This window comes from Alosa sapidissima, chromosome 21, assembly GCF_018492685.1.
Source record: "Alosa sapidissima isolate fAloSap1 chromosome 21, fAloSap1.pri, whole genome shotgun sequence".
Taxonomy (NCBI): Eukaryota; Metazoa; Chordata; class Actinopteri; order Clupeiformes; family Clupeidae; genus Alosa; species Alosa sapidissima.
The window spans coordinates 17374774-17393590 of NC_055977.1; the positions used below are offsets into that span (position 1 = coordinate 17374774).

The 18817-nt window shown below is 43.7% G+C and overlaps 1 protein-coding gene across 3 annotated transcripts; it reads right to left on the reverse strand.

Moving 5' to 3' along the window:
• Nucleotides 1–645: 645 nt before the first annotated feature.
• Nucleotides 646–17079, reverse strand: khdrbs1b (KH domain containing, RNA binding, signal transduction associated 1b). 3 transcript variants are annotated; one of them, XR_006026176.1, is made up of 11 exons: nucleotides 16739–17079; nucleotides 14432–14562; nucleotides 12915–13031; nucleotides 11510–11656; nucleotides 10376–10515; nucleotides 9700–9907; nucleotides 8953–9020; nucleotides 8580–8638; nucleotides 8209–8411; nucleotides 5905–5976; nucleotides 646–3764 (listed from the first exon to the last, which is right to left on the reverse strand). XR_006026176.1 is itself a non-coding variant. In XM_042076969.1 (9 exons), the coding sequence occupies exons 1-9, from the start codon at nucleotides 16830–16832 to the stop codon at nucleotides 8305–8307; spliced, it is 1071 nt and encodes a 356-aa protein (XP_041932903.1). In that variant the 5' UTR covers nucleotides 16833–17079; the 3' UTR covers nucleotides 7077–8304. The 3 variants fall into 3 exon arrangements, 1 of the variants encoding a protein (XP_041932903.1); XR_006026177.1 differs by lacking the exon at nucleotides 646–3764 and having other exon boundaries at nucleotides 5464–5976; XM_042076969.1 differs by lacking the exons at nucleotides 646–3764; nucleotides 5905–5976 and having other exon boundaries at nucleotides 7077–8411.
• Between the last annotated feature and the right edge of the window lie 1738 nt (nucleotides 17080–18817).

Below are 18817 nucleotides of genomic sequence, written 5' to 3' on the forward strand. Positions count from 1 at the left end.
TTGGTGTTGTACCACCCAATCGTTAACAAGAGGCATCCATCATGTGTGACTCCGCAGGGACAGTCTGCTCACTGTGCTATTCCCAGACACTGGATAAAGACCATTGTTCTTCATTTTGGATTTATCCCAATAGCACACAATATGAAGTACCTTACCTGATTGAATCCCAGTAGTACACAATACAAAGCACCTCACCAGAAAGCTCCAAGACTAACACACTACCTCTTATATCGCTGAATTTATACTGAAGTAAGAATGTCTGTACACCATCCAATGCAGCTGATGATTACTTATCTTATGATCACAGTAAGCCAGTAAGGCATCTCATCACTACCCAAATCAGACTTTGGGTAGTATTCAGCAGACTTTTCTGTATGGATTCATCAGATGAGGGTGAAACCTTTGGCCTTTCGTCTCAAGACTGTGGCACTGCCGGAGACATTGACGTGAAAGTCCAGAAAGTGCAAAACAGTAGTCTCTACTGGAGGCCTATATCAAAGATGTCAGTCTCAAGGTTTCATGACTGGTCCTTTAATGGAAACACCTGTTGTTTCTAATACCTTGATAATAAGTCCACCCGAGTAGGGGAGACAACTCAGTAAAATGTTAACAGCATCATGGCAAATAAGCACACAAGAAAAATCACAGGGTGTAAAAAACCTTGAGTACCTTTATTTTTGGCTGCAATCCCAAGAACAGTTAAGAGCAACATTTTCTTAAGAATATTAATACCTCTGGATTTAAACAGCAAAACTTTAGTTAACTGTACCTTGCTGGAAAAAGATGCATACATTTAAAACCTTGAAAAACAGAAACAAGCCGCCTCCATTAACATTAAATAACATGGATCAAAGCTCCTGATGTATATTTATGACTTGCTGGAACATTTGCTCCACTAACATTTGCCCTGGAAAAAAATATATAATCTAGCCAAAATATGTGCATTTCCACAAGCATGTAATCAGGCAAAGATGAATGCAGCATTTGGATCATTTACATGACAAAACACAAAAGTCAAAGAGTGTGCATGTGTGTGGGGTGGGGTGGGGGGTTGGGGCAACTAGACTGATAAGTCGTTCTCCAGCAATCCAAACTTTGTGAGATCTAAGCAAGCTAACAACCAGACTTACATGAACGGCCCAAAAACACTGCGCTGGACCACGACCATTAACTGTAAACAAAATGGATATGAGTCGGAGTCTGGTTGAAATTCCTGAATAAGAGCAGGGGTCATTTTTGGTCAGCAGTGTTTGGTCACAAAGGACAAGGAGGAAGTGGGTCTCTGAAGGAACACGCGGGAGCAGTGACAAGAGGTCAAACGCAGCATGCACAGACAGAGTTAGTGGCCAATGGACAGCGCAACCCTGTTTGCTCTTAGCAAGACAAGTTATTATATAAGCACAAAGGCCATGCAGTCAGTAGGCACATTTTACTGCATGGATTCATGCATGAAAGTCATGAAAAGAGAAACAAAAGGCATGTTCAACAGTCCCCATGCGTGAACATAAGAGATGTGACGTCTGAAGGGCAGAGTGAGGTTTGTGGTTGACCCTATCCAGCCTCTGCCGGTTGGCCACCCAGGCATCATGCCCATACAAGAGCCAGCAGCAGTGGGAGCAGCGGTGGTTGGTGGCAGCAGTGACCAGCAGTGATACCAGTCTGTCACGCTTCCCGCAGTCAATGTACCACAAGATCAAGCCCTGAAGGTACGGGTCAGACTTTTCCATCACACAGTGCATTCCCACTTCAGGCTACGACTCGGTGAGTAAGTGAATATCTGTGTGTGTGTGTGTGTGTGTGTGTGTGTGTGTGTGTGTGTGCTATAAAAAGAACTGCTCTGTTAAGCTCCATCGGTCAGGCTTGAATAGAATTCTCATTTTTGCAAAAAGTTGCCAGGTTTTCAGTTTAAAAACAGAAAAATAAATCTCCCATCTGCCACCCCAATGCCAAAACCTTCATGAAACACTTCAATTATCTGCTTTGGAGATTTCTCATTATAACGTGGCTCCCCTCCCCCAGTCACAGGCTGGCAGAGCTTGTCGCAGCACATAGTGTATCCCCCCCCCCCCCCCCCCCACCACACCACACCACACCACACCACAATTTTTTCCAATTGTTCGATGGAGCTTGAGCTGTACCTAATGCTTATTAAAATCTGTGGACGGTGAGGAGTGATTTCTGTCTAATGTAATAACGCTGGCTCCTGTTAGCCAGTCAGCAATCAGCACTAGCTCAGGGGGACAGAGGAACTGTCATCAGCAGTAATTGGTTGAAATGGCATGCTTGCAGTCAACCCATGTGTGTGTGTGTGTGTGTGTGTGTGTGTGTGGGTGGGAGAGAGACGAGTCTTTTATAGAAAAAGCTTGAAACACAGACACAGATGCAGAGTCCTGCAGCTGCGAAATTTGCCAATGAATAAATTTACGATGGTGAGAAAGTGAGTGAGCGCACATGCACACGTGACGGAATGATAAGTGCAAGGCAGGCTCCAGTTTCCACCATCTCTGGAGTGAGAGAAGACAGTGACTACACACGTTTCTTTTCCCACTGAAGCAACATTAGCATCTTAACCCCCTCTGATATAAAAGAAAAGACAATTATAACATGTCTGTTGGCTGCTGAAGAGCAGCTGAGGCTCATATTAATTGCAGAGACGGGTGGGGGGGGGGGGGGGGGGGGGGGGGTAGTACTTAATTTCTGCAAACTCAGCGATATGTCCAAGGTGGTTCCCGTGGCATGTTCACTTGACTTGAGCGCCTCTTCTGCTCACAAGAGCAGGACTACCATCAGCATGGCAATTAGGGCACATGGACAAAGAAGCAGAAGTGCTACAAAGACATTTCTTTGGGGCCGTTTCACTTCGAAGCGCTGCACTCATTCTATTAGGTTTGTGTGCATGCAACCACGGATGATGGGGTTCGAGCATACAGTGGTCTTGCTCTGTTGGGGAAACACACACACACACTAAAACTAGTGCAGAGGCTAAACTAAGTAAAACGCAGTGGCATCCCAGGATGCAGCAGAGCATCAGCAGGCGAAGTGCGAATGGGTCTTGGGTGCTTGTTAAAATGAAGCGATTTTAAGGCCGGTAGTGGCGACAGCGAGCGGTCATTTTCAAGACAGCATTAAGTGTGCTTCAGAGACCCTTTTCCTGTGGAGACACAAGGGACACGCATTCGCGCGCACACACACACACACACACACACAAACACACACACACACACACACACACACACACACACAGAGGAAGCTAAGAGGGATCTGGGGTGGAATAATGATTCCTGCTCTTCTCGAAACACATTAGGCAGTAACCTCAGAACACAGACAGCTGCCAGGCCCACCCCACCCTCCCCCCATTGCCCCATTCGACAGGCCCGTCACGTGGGAAGTGAGGCTTTTATTTTGATCTGGCCTGACGAGTGCTTTCTGCCAGCCTATTCTGCTTGGCCTGCAGCAGACCACATCGATTTCTCTTCCTCTCCACTCCGAAGGAGAAGTGCGGATGCATCACCGCCACAACAACGACCCACCCCACCCCGCCCCCCCGCACACACTTATTCCCAGCCATCCACACAAGGGCTTCCCTGCGGCTCGCTATCGCTCTTTTTCTCTCTCTCTCTCTGTGCCTCGCTCAAACCGTCTCTCTCTAGGTCTACCCATCTTCCTTTTACATCCTTTTACAATAGACTGGATCCACTCGGCTTGGTGTTCCAGCTCATTCTGCACGTGCTCCTCCTGTGGCGTTACCATGGCGGAGGCCTTCCCTGTGAGAGGGGGGGGGAGACAAATGCAAGCATTAGAATGACAAACATTAGCCCTGGCTCTGGAAGAAATAACAGACCCGTTCACCTTGGGCCAAAAGCAATTACTGTCTAGTTGAAAAGCTGGTTGAGTCTGCTCCATTTGCCTGATGCTTTTGCAGAGGCCATCAGTGGTGGAGGAAGTACTGAAACTCAGTACTTAAGAAAAAGTACAAATACACAGAGAAATATTTACTTTAGTAAAAGTACCACAATGACAAGCCTACTTAAGTAAAAGTAAAAAGTACCTGCTTTTAAATGTACTTTAAGTATTAAAAGAAAGTATTTGCATAATGATTTATTCTCTTAATATCTATATTCTAAAAGAAAAATCAGTATGGGCTGTGGCATTTTAATTAAGCTAGTTTTAGGTTATACTCGACTAGATAGTTTTAAGTTAATGCAATTGTGCTTACCATCTGTGGCCCAGTTTACATTCTGACCTACAATTCTAGAGACTGGGAGACAAGGGAAACGTCGGGTGGATCATAATGCCAATTCTACTGATTGAACAGAAAAGCTGCTGAGAAAGGTGTCTTTATGATTAAGTTCAGTTTCACTTGCGCAGACGCACATAGACATTGAATGAGCGCTCACATTACTACCCCCCAATTGTAGGCTATGCCTCTTTATTTGATCACACACAATTAAGAAATATTTCCTAATCTGGAAAATGTTATTACTATTACTACTATTCATTTGTGCCGCAAATGATCAGACGTGTGACATGTGACGCATGGGCATAGCCTGTAACTTCGCTGATCCGCGGATAGCAATCTCATCGGAGAGGAGGCCCTAACGCTGCAGATAACAGACAGAGAAAGGCACAGAACACAGTGGCATGCCCAGTGTAGCCATGGGTCTGGTGAATATAGCCTACCGAATGCAGATGGCTACAAGCTCACTCTTTGCCTGGTCTAGACTAGAAGCTCATTTTTCAAAGAATTAGAAGCTGGGCACGTAGCGCTCCAGAATCTGTGGTAGCAACCCCGCCCCCTGGTAAAACAAACGTGTTTGTCAGAGAGAGAGAAAAAAAAAAAACTGATCATAAAATGTATCGTAAAAAGGAACGATGGTGTTGTAGAAATGTAGCGGAGTAAAAGTACAGATAATTGCTGTAAAATGTAACGAAGTAAAAGTCAAAAGTATGCACTATAAATTCTACTTAAGTAAAGTACAAATACGTGGAAAATTTACTTAAGTACAGTAACGAAGTATTTGTACTTCGTTACATTCCACCACTGGAGGCCATTATGTCGACACACGTGCCGGTGGGAAACAAGTTGAGGCAACTAGGTGAACTAGGCGACTTTCTCAAGGACTGGCAACACACAGGGCAGAGCGGTCCTTGAGTGACCCGGAGAGGTCTGCAGGGGACAAATCTAATTTTCGTACAACAGGACAGCCCTGCTGTGCCTTCATTCATTCAATCCCTAATTGGACCAATTATCAGAAGCTTAATTACCTCAGGCTGCCATTAAGGCTCGGAATGAGCGATCGAGGAGACCAGCTTAGTGCACGGTGATCTTGAGAGGCTGACGCTCGAGGTCCGGTACCTCTCAGAATGGAGAGAGAGAGAGAGCGTGCAAGAGTGTGCACAAAATGGCCCCCCTCCCCACCCCCTCCCTCTTTCCATTCCTGCCTCCCCGTCCTGCTAGCCCTGTCCCCAGTGCTTGCCTCAAATCCCTGCCTCGGCTGTCAGTGAGCGCGCTCAAGAGCATTTTTCATGTCACAGCGATTTCACGAGGGACCCCATCTGCATATTGCACTAACCCAAAGCTGCGGCAATGCTGCGCGGCGGAACACACTGAAATCTCTGCCGATGTTTTTTTTTTTTTTTTGCCGACTAAATACAAAAAAAAAAAAAAACTTTTGACACGCCACGGGGTGAAGCAAGTGCATGTGGATTAAACGACGACTGAGAGCAGAGAGGCATCTGAAACGACGTAAAGAGAGGCAGATTTTGTAGGACATTTGGAAGTTGCACTGCATCCAAACACAAGCACAGTAGCCCCACCGTCTTGGATGGACAACATGACTCATAGCTGGAACTCTGGCACAGACTCCTGTACACGCACGCACACGCACACACAGCAATGCTCACCTGAGCCAAGACTTCAACCTTTTTGGTTCTCCTCAGATGCCTTCATCCTTTGCAGTGATCCACTCACACTACCTGAGGGAAGAGCAGAGGCAAAGTGAGTTTACTTGCCAAGACGAAAAACCTACCGAGATCACAACTAGGGTAGTACAAATTCTTCGTGCACATGCTAAACAACAGTTATAGTTCATGCAACTCAAGCTGTTTTTGAGAACTCTCAGTAGGATGCTTGAAACATGTTTCAAGATTACAGTGAGATAACTTTGATACAGATTAGGCAAAAGAAAATAGTAGCAGCAGCTAGATTGCTCCACATATTACATTCAAGATTTGGTTCTGGCAAAACTTTTCCCCCTTTTTATAGCAAGAGTTGCATTACAAATCTGAGCTGACATGTTAGTACACATTATTTTTGTGAAGAGAAAAAATAAAACAAAAAAAACAACAAAAAAAAAAACTACTAACACTGCATATTTGAGTTACGTTTGTTTTTAACTCTTTACTTTTTTATTTTAAGACTGGGTCTTTTAATTATACGCAGTTACCAGCAAGTTTAAAGACATCAAGGTAAGAAATGAAAAGGTATGCACACATGTAGAAATAAACAGACTACCCAAATTGCAACTTTAGGGTTAAGGGTTACCTTTAGGTTTAACAGGCCGGTCACTTTCCTTGCCATAACTTTAATATAGAGCAAGCAGTGCATCTTCGCATCAAGTGAAACATATAGAAGGCTCTGAAGCCCAGACTTGAAGGGTTGTTTAAAGTCAAGTTATTTCAAGCTAGAATCAATACATCTCTCCTTGTAAGTAAGACCAAATGAAAAAAGAAACGTCATTCAATAAAAGTTTTATACATACCCAGGCACAGAATGCCTTTGTTCTTTCTAAAGACATTACGAAGCTATCCGGGTTATTTTAAAAAGGCCACAGGTCTTACCTCTAGGATCCTTTTTAAGTATAGAGAGAGAGAGAAAGATTAAAGTTGTGCTTTTTATGATCAAATCAAAACACAAGATACTGTTAAAGAGAGGTTTACGTCTTCAGGCTACATGCACTCTTTTAAAAATTTAAAATCCGTTTGAAGAGAAGCCTAGTGAAACTGTGGGGTTAAAAGGTATTTTAAAAGGGCAATTACAGTTTTACGATGACAGGAAAAGAAAAAATATAACCAAGTTAAGTTTCATAGAAAACAATCTAGCTTTATTGACAAACTGCTGCAAAACATTTTTGGACAGATTTAGTTACCTATTTAGGCAAGCTCACACATGATACGCAGCATAATGCATTTTACGGAGAGGATACAGAGACTAAATGGCAGTACAGTTTGGACGTTTTTAAAGTATGTACAAGAAGTTCCGATTTAGCTGCAGGATCCCTTTACATTAGAAAGAGATGACCCTTGTGGAGATTGTTTGTCCCAATCCTTCTTACAACAAGTTTGAGCATGCAGTTTATATAGCATGGTATCACTGATGAAAATTCTTGCTTTTAATTTCATTTTCTTCTCTTTTTTTACATGATAAGGAGCCAAAAGTGGGCCTCTCTTACGAAAGCAAATTTTTTATTTGAACATCCATAAATTATTAATTTTAAGAAATTAAGGATTTGAGGACAGTCCATCTCAACAGTGTCTAAAGGGCTATATTTCAAAACTCTAATAGACAATGAAAAATATTGATGTCTAAATCTATATTTACAACTTTTAAGACTATTTAAAACAAATATGGTGTAAGTAATCATGAATTGGACTGTTGGCAATGCTGTTAACAAATATTGGTTTTCCTTTCCTAGATTTAATCTTTCTAAAAGTATTACATAAATAAAATTACTTTTAAGGGCATTTTTGTTATTTTGCTGATATTTAACAGAATTTTGAAATGTAGCCTAAGTGGGAATCTGCAACTGCACATCTATATAAACTCATTTTAAAATTAAACACAAATTAAACCTTGGACACTAAACATGTGTCTGTACATCTGTTAAGCTTTTAAAATTCCACTAATTTTAACCAACCAAACCACTTGAAGAAACCAAAAAGGAGTGTGCTGTCAACAATGCAAACAAAAGAGCAGAAGCCGGGGAAAAGATGGGACAGGAGGAGAAAACAAAAGCAAAGTAAAAACTTCTGAAAACAAAGCCACTTCCCCATCTCATCCGCAGCAGTTTAACGTGATCATTCCCGAAGCAAAACAGTTGAACTTTTCCATTTCTTTCTTTCTTTTTTTGTTTTGTTTTGAAACAAGTCCAGGGTAGAACAACTAAAGCAGTGGAAGGGGGTAGGTGGGGTGGGATAATGGACAATTACTTTTGTTGGGGTTGCTTTAAAGCGTGAGCTGCCCTGGGAGACAGTTGTCATGGCGACGCGTTAAGGAAGGGGAGACTGTTCTTGCTCTTTAGGGGCTCAGTACGGCGCGTAGCGGTGTTCCCGGTATGTCCCTTTCGCTGGCCGTGCAGGAGGGGCCTTGGCTCCGGTTGTCGTGCGCTGAGTTCCGTTCCAGTCGTCCTGAGCTGGAGTTCCAACACAAACAAAACACACATACACAAATACACACCAAATTAGGATGAAACAATTTGAAGTGGTAATCCTCCTAGAGAGCTGCAAAACAGACTGTGGACCACCAGACATCTCTCCTCATCAATTGGGCTCACAGAGTCACAAGTGGAGTATGGCCTTACCGTATGAGTCGTAACTTTCTTGCGTCTCTCCATGTCCGTAGTCATAATACTCTGGCTCTCTGGATTTACAGGGAGAAGAGGTCAAAAGGCAATGACAAGTCACATTAAAACGTTTCTTCAATTAAAAATGTCTTCACTTTGCTTTCTAATACTACTAATAATTAATACTGCTAATGCAATTGACAAGAAGTGTAGACATGATATGTTCGAGCCAGCACATAGGCACTTATGTATAACTTTAACAAGTTTTGAGTACAGTAGCATACACCAAATGAGGCCTGTAATCTGGTCCTACCCGACCTTTCCCCCACCATCAATAGCCTATGATGAATGCAATGCATTGGCTAAATATTAGAGGTTCAGGAGTACTTACGTCTGCGACTGATTGTAATAGTTGTCATATGACTCATAAGATGGTTCTGTGTAGTTCTCGTCATAAGCCTGCAGAAAACAAAAACATGAAATTAAAGACAGATGTCTTCACTTCTGTCCAATTCAATCCCTGTTAAAGCCATCAACCACACTCATATGTGCTTTTAATAATAATGACAATAACTCATACTTAGAAAGCGCCTTTCAAGACACCCTTTCAAGGTTACCAAGACTTTTTGCAGACTTCTTGCCTTATGCCAATACCACAAAATGTTAAACGTGACAGCCCCAATAAATTAAATGACAAAACACTACAAGTACAACGTTTGGCATGGATCAAACGTTTTTGCAATATGCAACTACTGGACTTAATGTTGCTCAGTCTAGCCTGCGGGTACAACAAGCAACCCAACTCTTCATTGTTGAGGCTCATGTTTTTTTAAAAGAACTTGCTAATTGCAATACTTTCAACTCCCCGAAGCCATCTGCCACTTCTGTAAGTGAAAATTGAAACAACGAACAGCTAGTCTTGTAGACATTTTGCTCGATGTCTCCTTGATTAGCTTACAGGAAGTCTTGCACTACAACTTTGGTGTAAATCACACTTGATAGAAGAATCAGCCAGGCAATAAAAACCACATATACCATGCAGACTGGTAGTACCCAGATACAACACGCTGTCTCCTTACTTTAAACAAGGTGCATTTCTTGTACGCATTATGTTCGTAATTAAAAGAGCGCCACTTACATATTCATCATACGTTTCCTGTGCAGGTGGGGGCGGGGGTGCCATGCGCTGGGGGGGTCCGGGCGCAGGCGGGTGTGCGCGTGTGGCGGCCGCTCCTCTGGTGGGTTGGGCCGGGGGTCCCCCTCTGCCCGCTGGGGCCCCTCTCACCGCACCGCCTCTGGGGGGTCCTCCACGCGGAGCGCCTCCACGCGGTGGAATGCCCCTACCCCTGCAGAGAGAGAGAGAGAGAGAGAGAGAGAGACAGAGAGACAGAGAGAGAGAGAGACAGACAGAGAGAGAGACAGAGAAAGACAGAGACAGAGAGAGAGAAAGAAAGAAAGAAAGAAAGAAAGAAAGAAAGAAAGAAAGAAAGAGAGAGAGAACGAGAGAGACAGACAGAGAGAGAAAAATTATACACTGTAATATACCAAGGAACGAAGGTGATGAGTTCTGGAAGCACCAATAACCCCATTTGGCTATGACTAGATACACATGGATTCACATCTGAGAACAGATTGGAGGGACAGGTGCTTAGCACACATCTCGCCAGACTGGTTAGGGGGCTACACTGGTATGCAGTCAGGTTCATTAGAGGTTAACATGCGATGGTGTGAACGTGTCATTGACACTTGAGAGAACTGCTCAAAATGGGGTGATGGGAGGGAGGGGTGTTGTTGGGCAGTTTTGGGTGTACTACCTTAATGTGGCGGAGGGCGGGTGGGGCGCCCCTCGGCCTCTGACTGGAGGGCCTCCACGGCCCCGAGGGGGGTGCTCTGGGGCACCGTTCAGGTAGCTCATCTCCCTGAACTGCTCCTGGCAAATATCATCCATCATGTCCTACAGAGAGGGTCACGCACACATAAAGAACAGCGAAGGAGACAGAATCAGAGACAAGAGGACAGGACGATTGCACAGCGCAGTGAAGCAAAGCAAAAATAAATAAATAATGAAAACACTGATCTTCAATGTCAAACGAGCAGACATAAACATAGACTACTTGGGCACAGACGGCAATATCCTGTTTATAGTCAGAAAACGGACTATGGCAGCCACAGCAGTTTTTTCACAGAGACAACAAACGTATCCGGCAGGAAAGAGGAGAAACTGTCTTCAAGTTGAGGCAGGGAATATGAGATGAGAGAGAAAGAAAGAAAGAAAGAAAGAAAGAAAGGGAGAGAGAGAGAGAGAGAGAGAGAGAGAGAGAGAAAAAAAGAGAGAGAGATAGATAGAGATGCCAGCACTCCGACTACCACCCATCAGAGAAGCAGCTCTGATTATTAATCCTCAGCCATGAAAACAATAGACGCCACTTGGCCCCAAAAAAATCTCTCTGCCTCATCACGCAGCGGCAGATTTAGGACACAAAAGCCAGCAATTTATCAGATTAAATATTAATCTTCTGCCAAAAGGAGAATAGACACGCTCCATTTTCGCCTGCGTTTAGTCAACGTTGACCAATCTGGACATGATCGACGAGTAAGCATATTCACACCGCAGACTCTTTCCTCTCATTTCACTTTATAGATTAGCTAAGTTCATGTCTGCACTTGTGAGGAAAGCACGTTTTAGGGATATTTTTGACCATTTAGATAGCACACGGAAGAGCGACAAGAGGTGCGTTGAGTCAAATTCGAATTCAGGTCCCCATGGGCACTCGGACCCAAACGTGGTACTGATGCTGCAAGCAGTTGTGCTGCAAGCAGTTCCCCCCATCCCCCCCCCCCCCCTTCAAAAAGCTATTCATGCAAATTGAGCATCTTCAAACAAAAACTGAGGAACAATAATGAGCTTCACTGATTCCCATTCCCAGATCACAGAATTAGCCACTCACCGGGAACAGGAACTTCTTGACCTCCTCCATGGCATGGGCCATGCGCAGGTAGGCCTCTGGCACAGGTGCGAAGACCTCGATGAACACGTGCAGCTCCATGGACAGGTGAGCATACTTGGGCTCGCCGCTCTTCCGCAGGCCCTCCTCCTGGTGGTGAGCAGGTGTGCGTGAGTGATCAGACAGTAAACAAGCAAATAAACAAACAAACTCACTAACAAACAAATAACGGCAATAGAAGGGGTAAACTAGGGATGTGCGTGAGTGCTCAATTAGTAAGCAAGCAAGCAAATAAAATAACTAACGAACAAATTAACAAACAACAATAGAGGGTGACATGTAAACAGGTTTTAGGGAGAGAATGTAATCGTTTTATTTACAAAATATAGAGCCATAAGGCTGGAGTACAACACAGAGGATAAATTCTATGGAGGGTTAAACCCCAACTGCCTCCAACACCATAGTAGACAGCAGTACAGCAAAAGCCTGTCTGTCCCTGCAGCTAGCCAGTTTGTCAGACATGGATTCATCCTAGTCCTAGACTAGGAGATTTCCATTCCAGTCCAAGACTAGGCTTAATCCTTGTATAGGAAATTGGCCCGTGGAGTTTACTTGACCACAGGTACGTCCACATAGACAAAGAGCATTTACAGCTACATCAAAAAGGTGACAGAAGACGACTACTGAACTACCGAAAAAGCGGCTGTCTACCCCCAGGACACTGGGCAAGTTACATTCAATACATCAAAGTCATTCGGCAAACTGGGAGCTATATAAAGAGTACAAGCACACACTGTACACTCTAATGTATCAGAACAGCAGAGGCCAATGGGGTGTGTTACATCAAAGGTAAAAACCATGAAGGAGAATGAGCTTAGTCACTGTCCACTTACCATGTCTTGATAAACTGATAAAATAAATTGCACCAGCCGACTGTGAAGATCAAAGAAAATGATGCAGACTAGAAGGTAGTGGGGATGTCTGGTCTAAATGATGAGAATGTGAGTCTGATTGCAGCTCATTCTCAACTAATTTTACGCGGTCAAATATTTATCGCTCACAAGCTGGCCTGGCTGCTCCTCCATGTAATTAAATCCTTTCATTTGCAAAGTAAACAATCTATGAAAGAAATCCTGGAGCACATACACTGAACTGACATGTTTTGGTTCTTCAAGGGGAAAAAAAAAATAGATGCTCCAGCCAGATGAATTAATTATTTTGCCTCAGCATCCATTTCCAGGGCTACATGCTGCCAAGCACTCAAGCTTCGTTAAGAATTAAATTTCATCTGTGCTCATCAAGGACCACAAAGACCGCCTGTTGACGCCTGACATTTTTTTTTTTTGTTTCATTTAACTCAAATAACCCTGTTCCCAGCAGGCAATGAATTTTCAGGGAAGCCTCTCACCTTTGTTTTATCCCGCATGGATCCCTTCCCCAAGACTGAAATCTTGGCGCCCGTCTCCTCCTGCAGACGCTTTATTGTGTTTCCCTGAGGTCCAAGGATCTTTCCCACAAAATTGAACTGGAAAAGAGGGAGGGAGAGAGATAGAGAAAGCGACAGAGAGAGAGAGAGAGAGAGAGAGAGAGAGAGAGAGAGAGAGAGAAAGAAAGAGAGAATAAATAACACATACTAACACATAATATTTATTAAGTCATTGTAGGAATGGCGAGCATTCCAGGAGAGTTGAATCAGCTCCTGCACCACAAGCTCCATGGTTCAAACTATGTTTCGACTGTAAAAAGAAAATAGCAAGAAACTAAAAAAAGTCACATACTAAATCAGAACAGGCCCTCATTCTAATCGTTGGCTGCTGGAGGGGTTTACAAGGACTGGGGGACACGTCAGCAGCAGAGCCAAACACATATTTTCAGGGGAGTAAAACCAGGGCAACAGAGGAGGAGTGGTTCTTGTAGCAAAAACAGAGCACTTTAGTATAGCTCACGTGGCAGTCATCCTCTGCAAAAAGCCTTGCTTGAAAAGTTTGTGCAGGTTGTTCTGCCCTGTCATAACACACCGAGAGGCAAACACACAGTCCCTTCATTCAGAAGCAGGATGGAGACAGATGGGAGTGCCTGCCAGCCCAGCAGCTGAACGGCTTCCAATGCGCAACTGGTCAGGCCCTCCAATCAGCCCACAGGCAAATGCACCCCGGCGACCAAACCGTGACGAGGCTAGTTGTAGCTTCTGCTGAACTCCTGTTCCACAAAAGCGGCCACCCCAAAACATTCGCCTTGCATTTTCCACGCCGTCTGTTTCAACCCCCCCCCCCCCCCCCGCCTCTTTGCCCCCAATTCAAATCTCTCTTCCCCTATTCCACTCCATATTTCTTTACCCTCCCCAACCCCAAAAAAGATTAAAGTCTCAAGCAGGCAGAAAGGCACTAGAGGCATTAGATAAGCAGTTTGCTGCTTGTGCTGATTTGCTTGCTGCTCTGTGGCAGGCACCAAGGAAACAAAACCAGATCAGGACAAACACTGAGGCAATTACAGGACTCCATATTGGTTAAATGAAATCTGCAGGCAAACAAAATGCTTAGCTAAACGGTTAAGGAGCCTTAATGTCTGGGATTTAAAGGGGCCCTAATCTTGTGCCAGCGAACCAACCAGCTTGCCCTGTCATAACCAGTTCCTGTAAATGTAGCAGGTAAAAGTTTTGACACATGAGGAAATCAGGGAAAACGCCTCTGTTGGTGTCGGCCCGCCCCGAACAGGTCTCGACAGCCTGGCACCCACGAAGGGCAGACGACACCCCCACAGATCGGTCATTGTCATCAGCCACAAGCCTTCACCTGAGCTATCTCTAATTGGCTGAGCTATGCCATCTAGGACACAGGCCTCGAGGGCCGTGAAACAAGGGGGGGGGGGGTGGCTGGGGGGGTTGGGGGGTAGAGGTGTCGTGTGGTGGGGGGTGGCCACTCTTACCTTGGGGTACTGTTTGACGGGTATGAGGACTCGCTCCTTCAGCTTGATGTTCTTGGTCGTGAAGAGGTCCAAGTAGGCTTCGGATGGCTTCTCCTCGGTTTCAGTATCGCCTTTCTCTATTCTTTCAATTTCTGCAAGAAAGAAGACAACTGCTTTCAGCACTTATGAAACACACACACACAATCACGCATGCTTTGCTGAAATTAGGCCTATGGGCATTCAAAACAGGCCAAGAATAGTGTTACTCTCCAGCTGCAAGTACTTTCTCCATCAAACGAACATAAAAGAGGGGCTCGAGACAGCACTGGAAAAATGCTGACGCACATTAGTGACCTGAACACAATGTTTTCCGTGGAGTCTGGAGACTCACACCCAAGGCAGTGCAGTTCCTTTGGCTATAACTGATATTATAGAGGTGGGCAGAGCAGACAGATAGTAAAACAACAACAGTCTAGACCATCTCGCTAAGAGACCCAACAAACAATCTACAGCAATTGTTCAAACTAGTTAAGTAAAATCACTGGCTAGATTACCTTCCAGAGAGAGAAATACATTTTTAGAATAATTTTGCTCTGCACTTCTGCATGCTTTTCTGCTCTACACTTACTCTATTCCTTGGAAAGTGTGAAACGTACAACAATCAAATCAAATCCTTCAGGGATGTTATGGTCATCATGTTTAGACAGCATAGTCCTTTCTATAATGTGAACACTTGAGCATTTGACATCTATAGCAGAAGTAATGAAACAACATCACACTCCGGAAAATGAGATTTCACAGTACTGCCACAACAAATTGAAAGACAGACAAACAAACCACAAGATGACATGGGCCACTTTCATTCTTGGAAGTCACGGTCCTAAAGAAGATAGTTCTAGAACGTCTTCCCAAGGAACCCTTCAACAGCAAGTTTTTCCTCTAACCATAACAACTAAAAGCCCATTGTGCAGGGATGAACATCACCCGGGCAAACACGTATCTGACCTCATCACTAGATTGGAAGACAAGGAGGTCTTGACTAAGTGAATCAAGAATTGTGCGGACCTACACACTTATGACATCTGTAAAGAATTTAAGCATTTGGCTCGGTTCCGCAGCTCAGAGCGTGACCTGCGGTGCATAGGACAAACACTGAAAATCTTTGCTAGATGGTAAGGATAGCACTGCCCCGTAGGGAAGGTGTCCAGGAACATCTGACCCCATTGAACAAATGAGGTGAAAACGTGGACATTGTGAGACAGCGTGTTCTACCGCTGCGTTTTTACGACCCGTATATATTCACCTTGTCCCAAATGGATACTGATCAAAAACATGTGGCGTGGTAAGTTCCGAAGATAAATACGTTTCCCGCAGAAGAGCACGGTCAATAACCAGCTGCAACACTTCCCATGCAGTCAATGAATTTGGTTCGGGGCAGTTTTACTGCCGAGACAAGATTCGACCCCCGGCACTCCATCCGTCTTCGATTTCTTATGGTCAGCCTCTTCTGTCACATTGTAACTGAAAGCTAAAGGATTCAGAGCCTATGTGTTAAAATTCGGACCAGCTAACAGGGATACTGGCTGGTCAAGATGCCCAATTCCCTATCTAATTCTTGATATTTGCCTCGGATTTGCCTCGGAATGGCTGTTGATCATTATTGACGACTGGTGTAAATGCAAGGTCATTTTTAGAGTTTCCTTCCTGATAATTTGCAGCATAGTTGGCTGCATAATTATTTACCAAACGTATCCGTTTTGGTTGGACATTTGCCTGAAGGCTTGAGAAGTTATGATTTAACGTTAATCTAACACCTAACAAGCTTGGATCCCATGCCGAGTTCACATGCAAGAGCTTGTTCTATCTGGGGACACGTTAACGCTACACTTTGGAGGTTAACTTCAATGGCACATGGTCAACAAACTGACACAATAACGTTACAGTAAACCATTATTTTGAACGTATTAACACGTCAATTTTATCCAACGTTAAAATCAAAACATGCAGCTTTTACCAAGAGCGCTGCAGTCACGTTAAGTTAGAGTGCGCGTCAGGCGACCACCAAAACATTTCCAAAATACCGTAAGTTTAGATAGACATTCTCAACAGTGACCCAATCTGCCAATACTTTAACAATTGGCATTAGCTTTGCAAGCTTATCTGAGACATGTCTTGTTTCTAAGAGACTACAGTATGTTAGCCAACCCAGTGCGCAGACTAGCATGCATGCTTCCAGTCCGAGCTCCGGAGCAACAACGCTCGTGCAACAAAAGAGAAGAGTGCAGAAACATTCAAGTAAACTAGCTAATTTCAAAACCTGAATTTTACCTGCAGACAAAAGTTTCATGGCATGTGTGAAAGATGCATCCAGGCTGTCTCTCTCTGCCAACAGCTGAGGAAGATATTTGTTATCATTCTCCATTTTGAGTTTGTAAATAAATTAACGTTAATACAGCAACCAGGCTGCGCTTAGTCGAGAAAACAGCTGATCCCCTTAGGAAACTTGCAGGTATCCACTTTCTGAAGGCGATGTTCAGAGATCATAAACCGCGTGGTCTGGACAAGTTCAGCAATTACACGAGAGGCTTAAACGCAGCAAATCCCCCTTCTCCAACGCGCAGCGTGTTGAAATGGAGAACAAAAAGTGTGGCGGAGGAAAATGAACGGATCGGAACGAAGCGGAAGTGATCTCACCCAGATTGGACTCTTTGATTGTGGGACCGCCCACTCTGGACTTAATCCAGAAAACCAAGGTAAGTGTTTTTGTTGTGATGAATAAATAAGCAAATAATCCGCGTGTGCTGCTACTGTTTGATTGTTTTTTTATGTTGGTTAAATTGCACAGCCTCCCCAAGATATATCAATTAGTATGGTAATTTTACTCTTGTAATTCACTGTATCAATTTACCATTAACATTTGTGCTCTATTTATAACTTGCTTATCGCTCATCATTGTCAATAACATCATGCTATCAGATCAGATGTACTGCTTTTAGTGGGTATAAAATTCTGTTGATATGGTGCAGATGTTTCAGATCACTGTAGAAAATTAGTTCATAATGCAGCATTTGCTGCCCCCTTGAGGTGAAATTAAGGCAACAGCATCTGGCATTGCATACGATGGAATTAGGTCTGCAGACATGCTTAGACGTCCCATAAATCACAGTGTAGCACCATTGCATCAATATTTCAAATCCGAATGATTAAAAGTATCACAATACACACCAAAATAATAGGGATATTAGATCCATACAGTTTACACAGAGGAAAACGAAAATAATTAACCTTTGATAACTTGATGACCTGATGATTAAAGTCAGTAATCTGTGCTTACATTTTTTCAGTGTACATATAACTAAATATATGGTGTCGTAAATGCTTCTGTATGTTCCATTACACTGTCAGTTACAAAATAATATATCTCCTCACATTAAACTGTTATTAGAAGAGAGCCTTACAAGGTTACGGTGAAGGTGCTTGTCACTGATAAATTGGATGTGACATGGGCAGAATACCAAGTGATAAGCAGAGAGCAGTGCTGGACCTGTGCATGGTGTCTAATTAAATTATTATTATTGTTTTTTTTGTTTTTTTAAAACTCCCTGAACAAACCCAAGTGGGTATTCTCATAAAGAACACACAGTAGGGCTGATCACTACCTCTTAGCATGCTCTGCTAACAGACAACCCTGTTTTTCTCCCTGCTACACTTGCATGGGCGAATGGCTACGTAGGTCACACAGGAGGTTGTGCTGTGTTTAGCGTCGCCACGAGGCCAGGGAAACCTTTCTGTCTTGCTAAAGCTCGCAGTGCTGTCACACCTGCTCAGCTCTTTAGCACTACCTCCAGCACCTCCCCTCCCCTCCCTGTTCTTTGTTTCTCTCGCACACTCGGCCTCCCTCCTCTGCCAGACCAAGGTGAATGCAGCACGGCACTGCACATTGTGTTTAGAATGAAGCCTAACTGGAGCTGTCGAGTGTTCTGAGAAAATCGGTATAGCTTGGGGTGGCATGTCAAAGAATGGGATGTCATAGTTTTAGTGTCACCTCGGCAAATACAAATGTCTTACAGTAGGCCTACATGCTAGAATATTTTGCCCCCTATGATTGTTCTTGTAATCTCTTATTTTCATTTTCTCTATTTCCTCTCCTTCATCTTCATTATGAACATTCTCTCTCTCTCTCTCTTGCACCTTTCACTCACTCGTACACTCTCACACACACACACTGAATAACAGGCAGTTCTTTTCCTAAAGGTGAGTAATATAGTTGTTGATGCAAAAAAAATATCAATGTAAAATCTTCTGTTTATTTGCACAACATGTGATACAGCATTAGATCTGGTCTGTTTTATCAAATATATATCTCTTTTCTAGTTATGTTATGTTTGAGATTCAGCCTTTCACTGG

Bases quoted from the DNA above. Each gene is read 5' to 3' on its own strand.
- khdrbs1b (XM_042076969.1), bottom strand. From the start codon at position 16,832: ATGGAGAATGATAACAAATATCTTCCTCAGCTGTTGGCAGAGAGAGAC. The intron at 13,032-14,431 runs GTAAGAGTGGCC...CCTCTTTTCCAG, and splicing joins CCGTCAAACAGTACCCCAAG to TTCAATTTTGTGGGAAAGAT. The intron at 8,412-8,579 runs GTAAGGCCATAC...TTGGAACTCCAG, and splicing joins AGAAAGTTACGACTCATACG to CTCAGGACGACTGGAACGGA.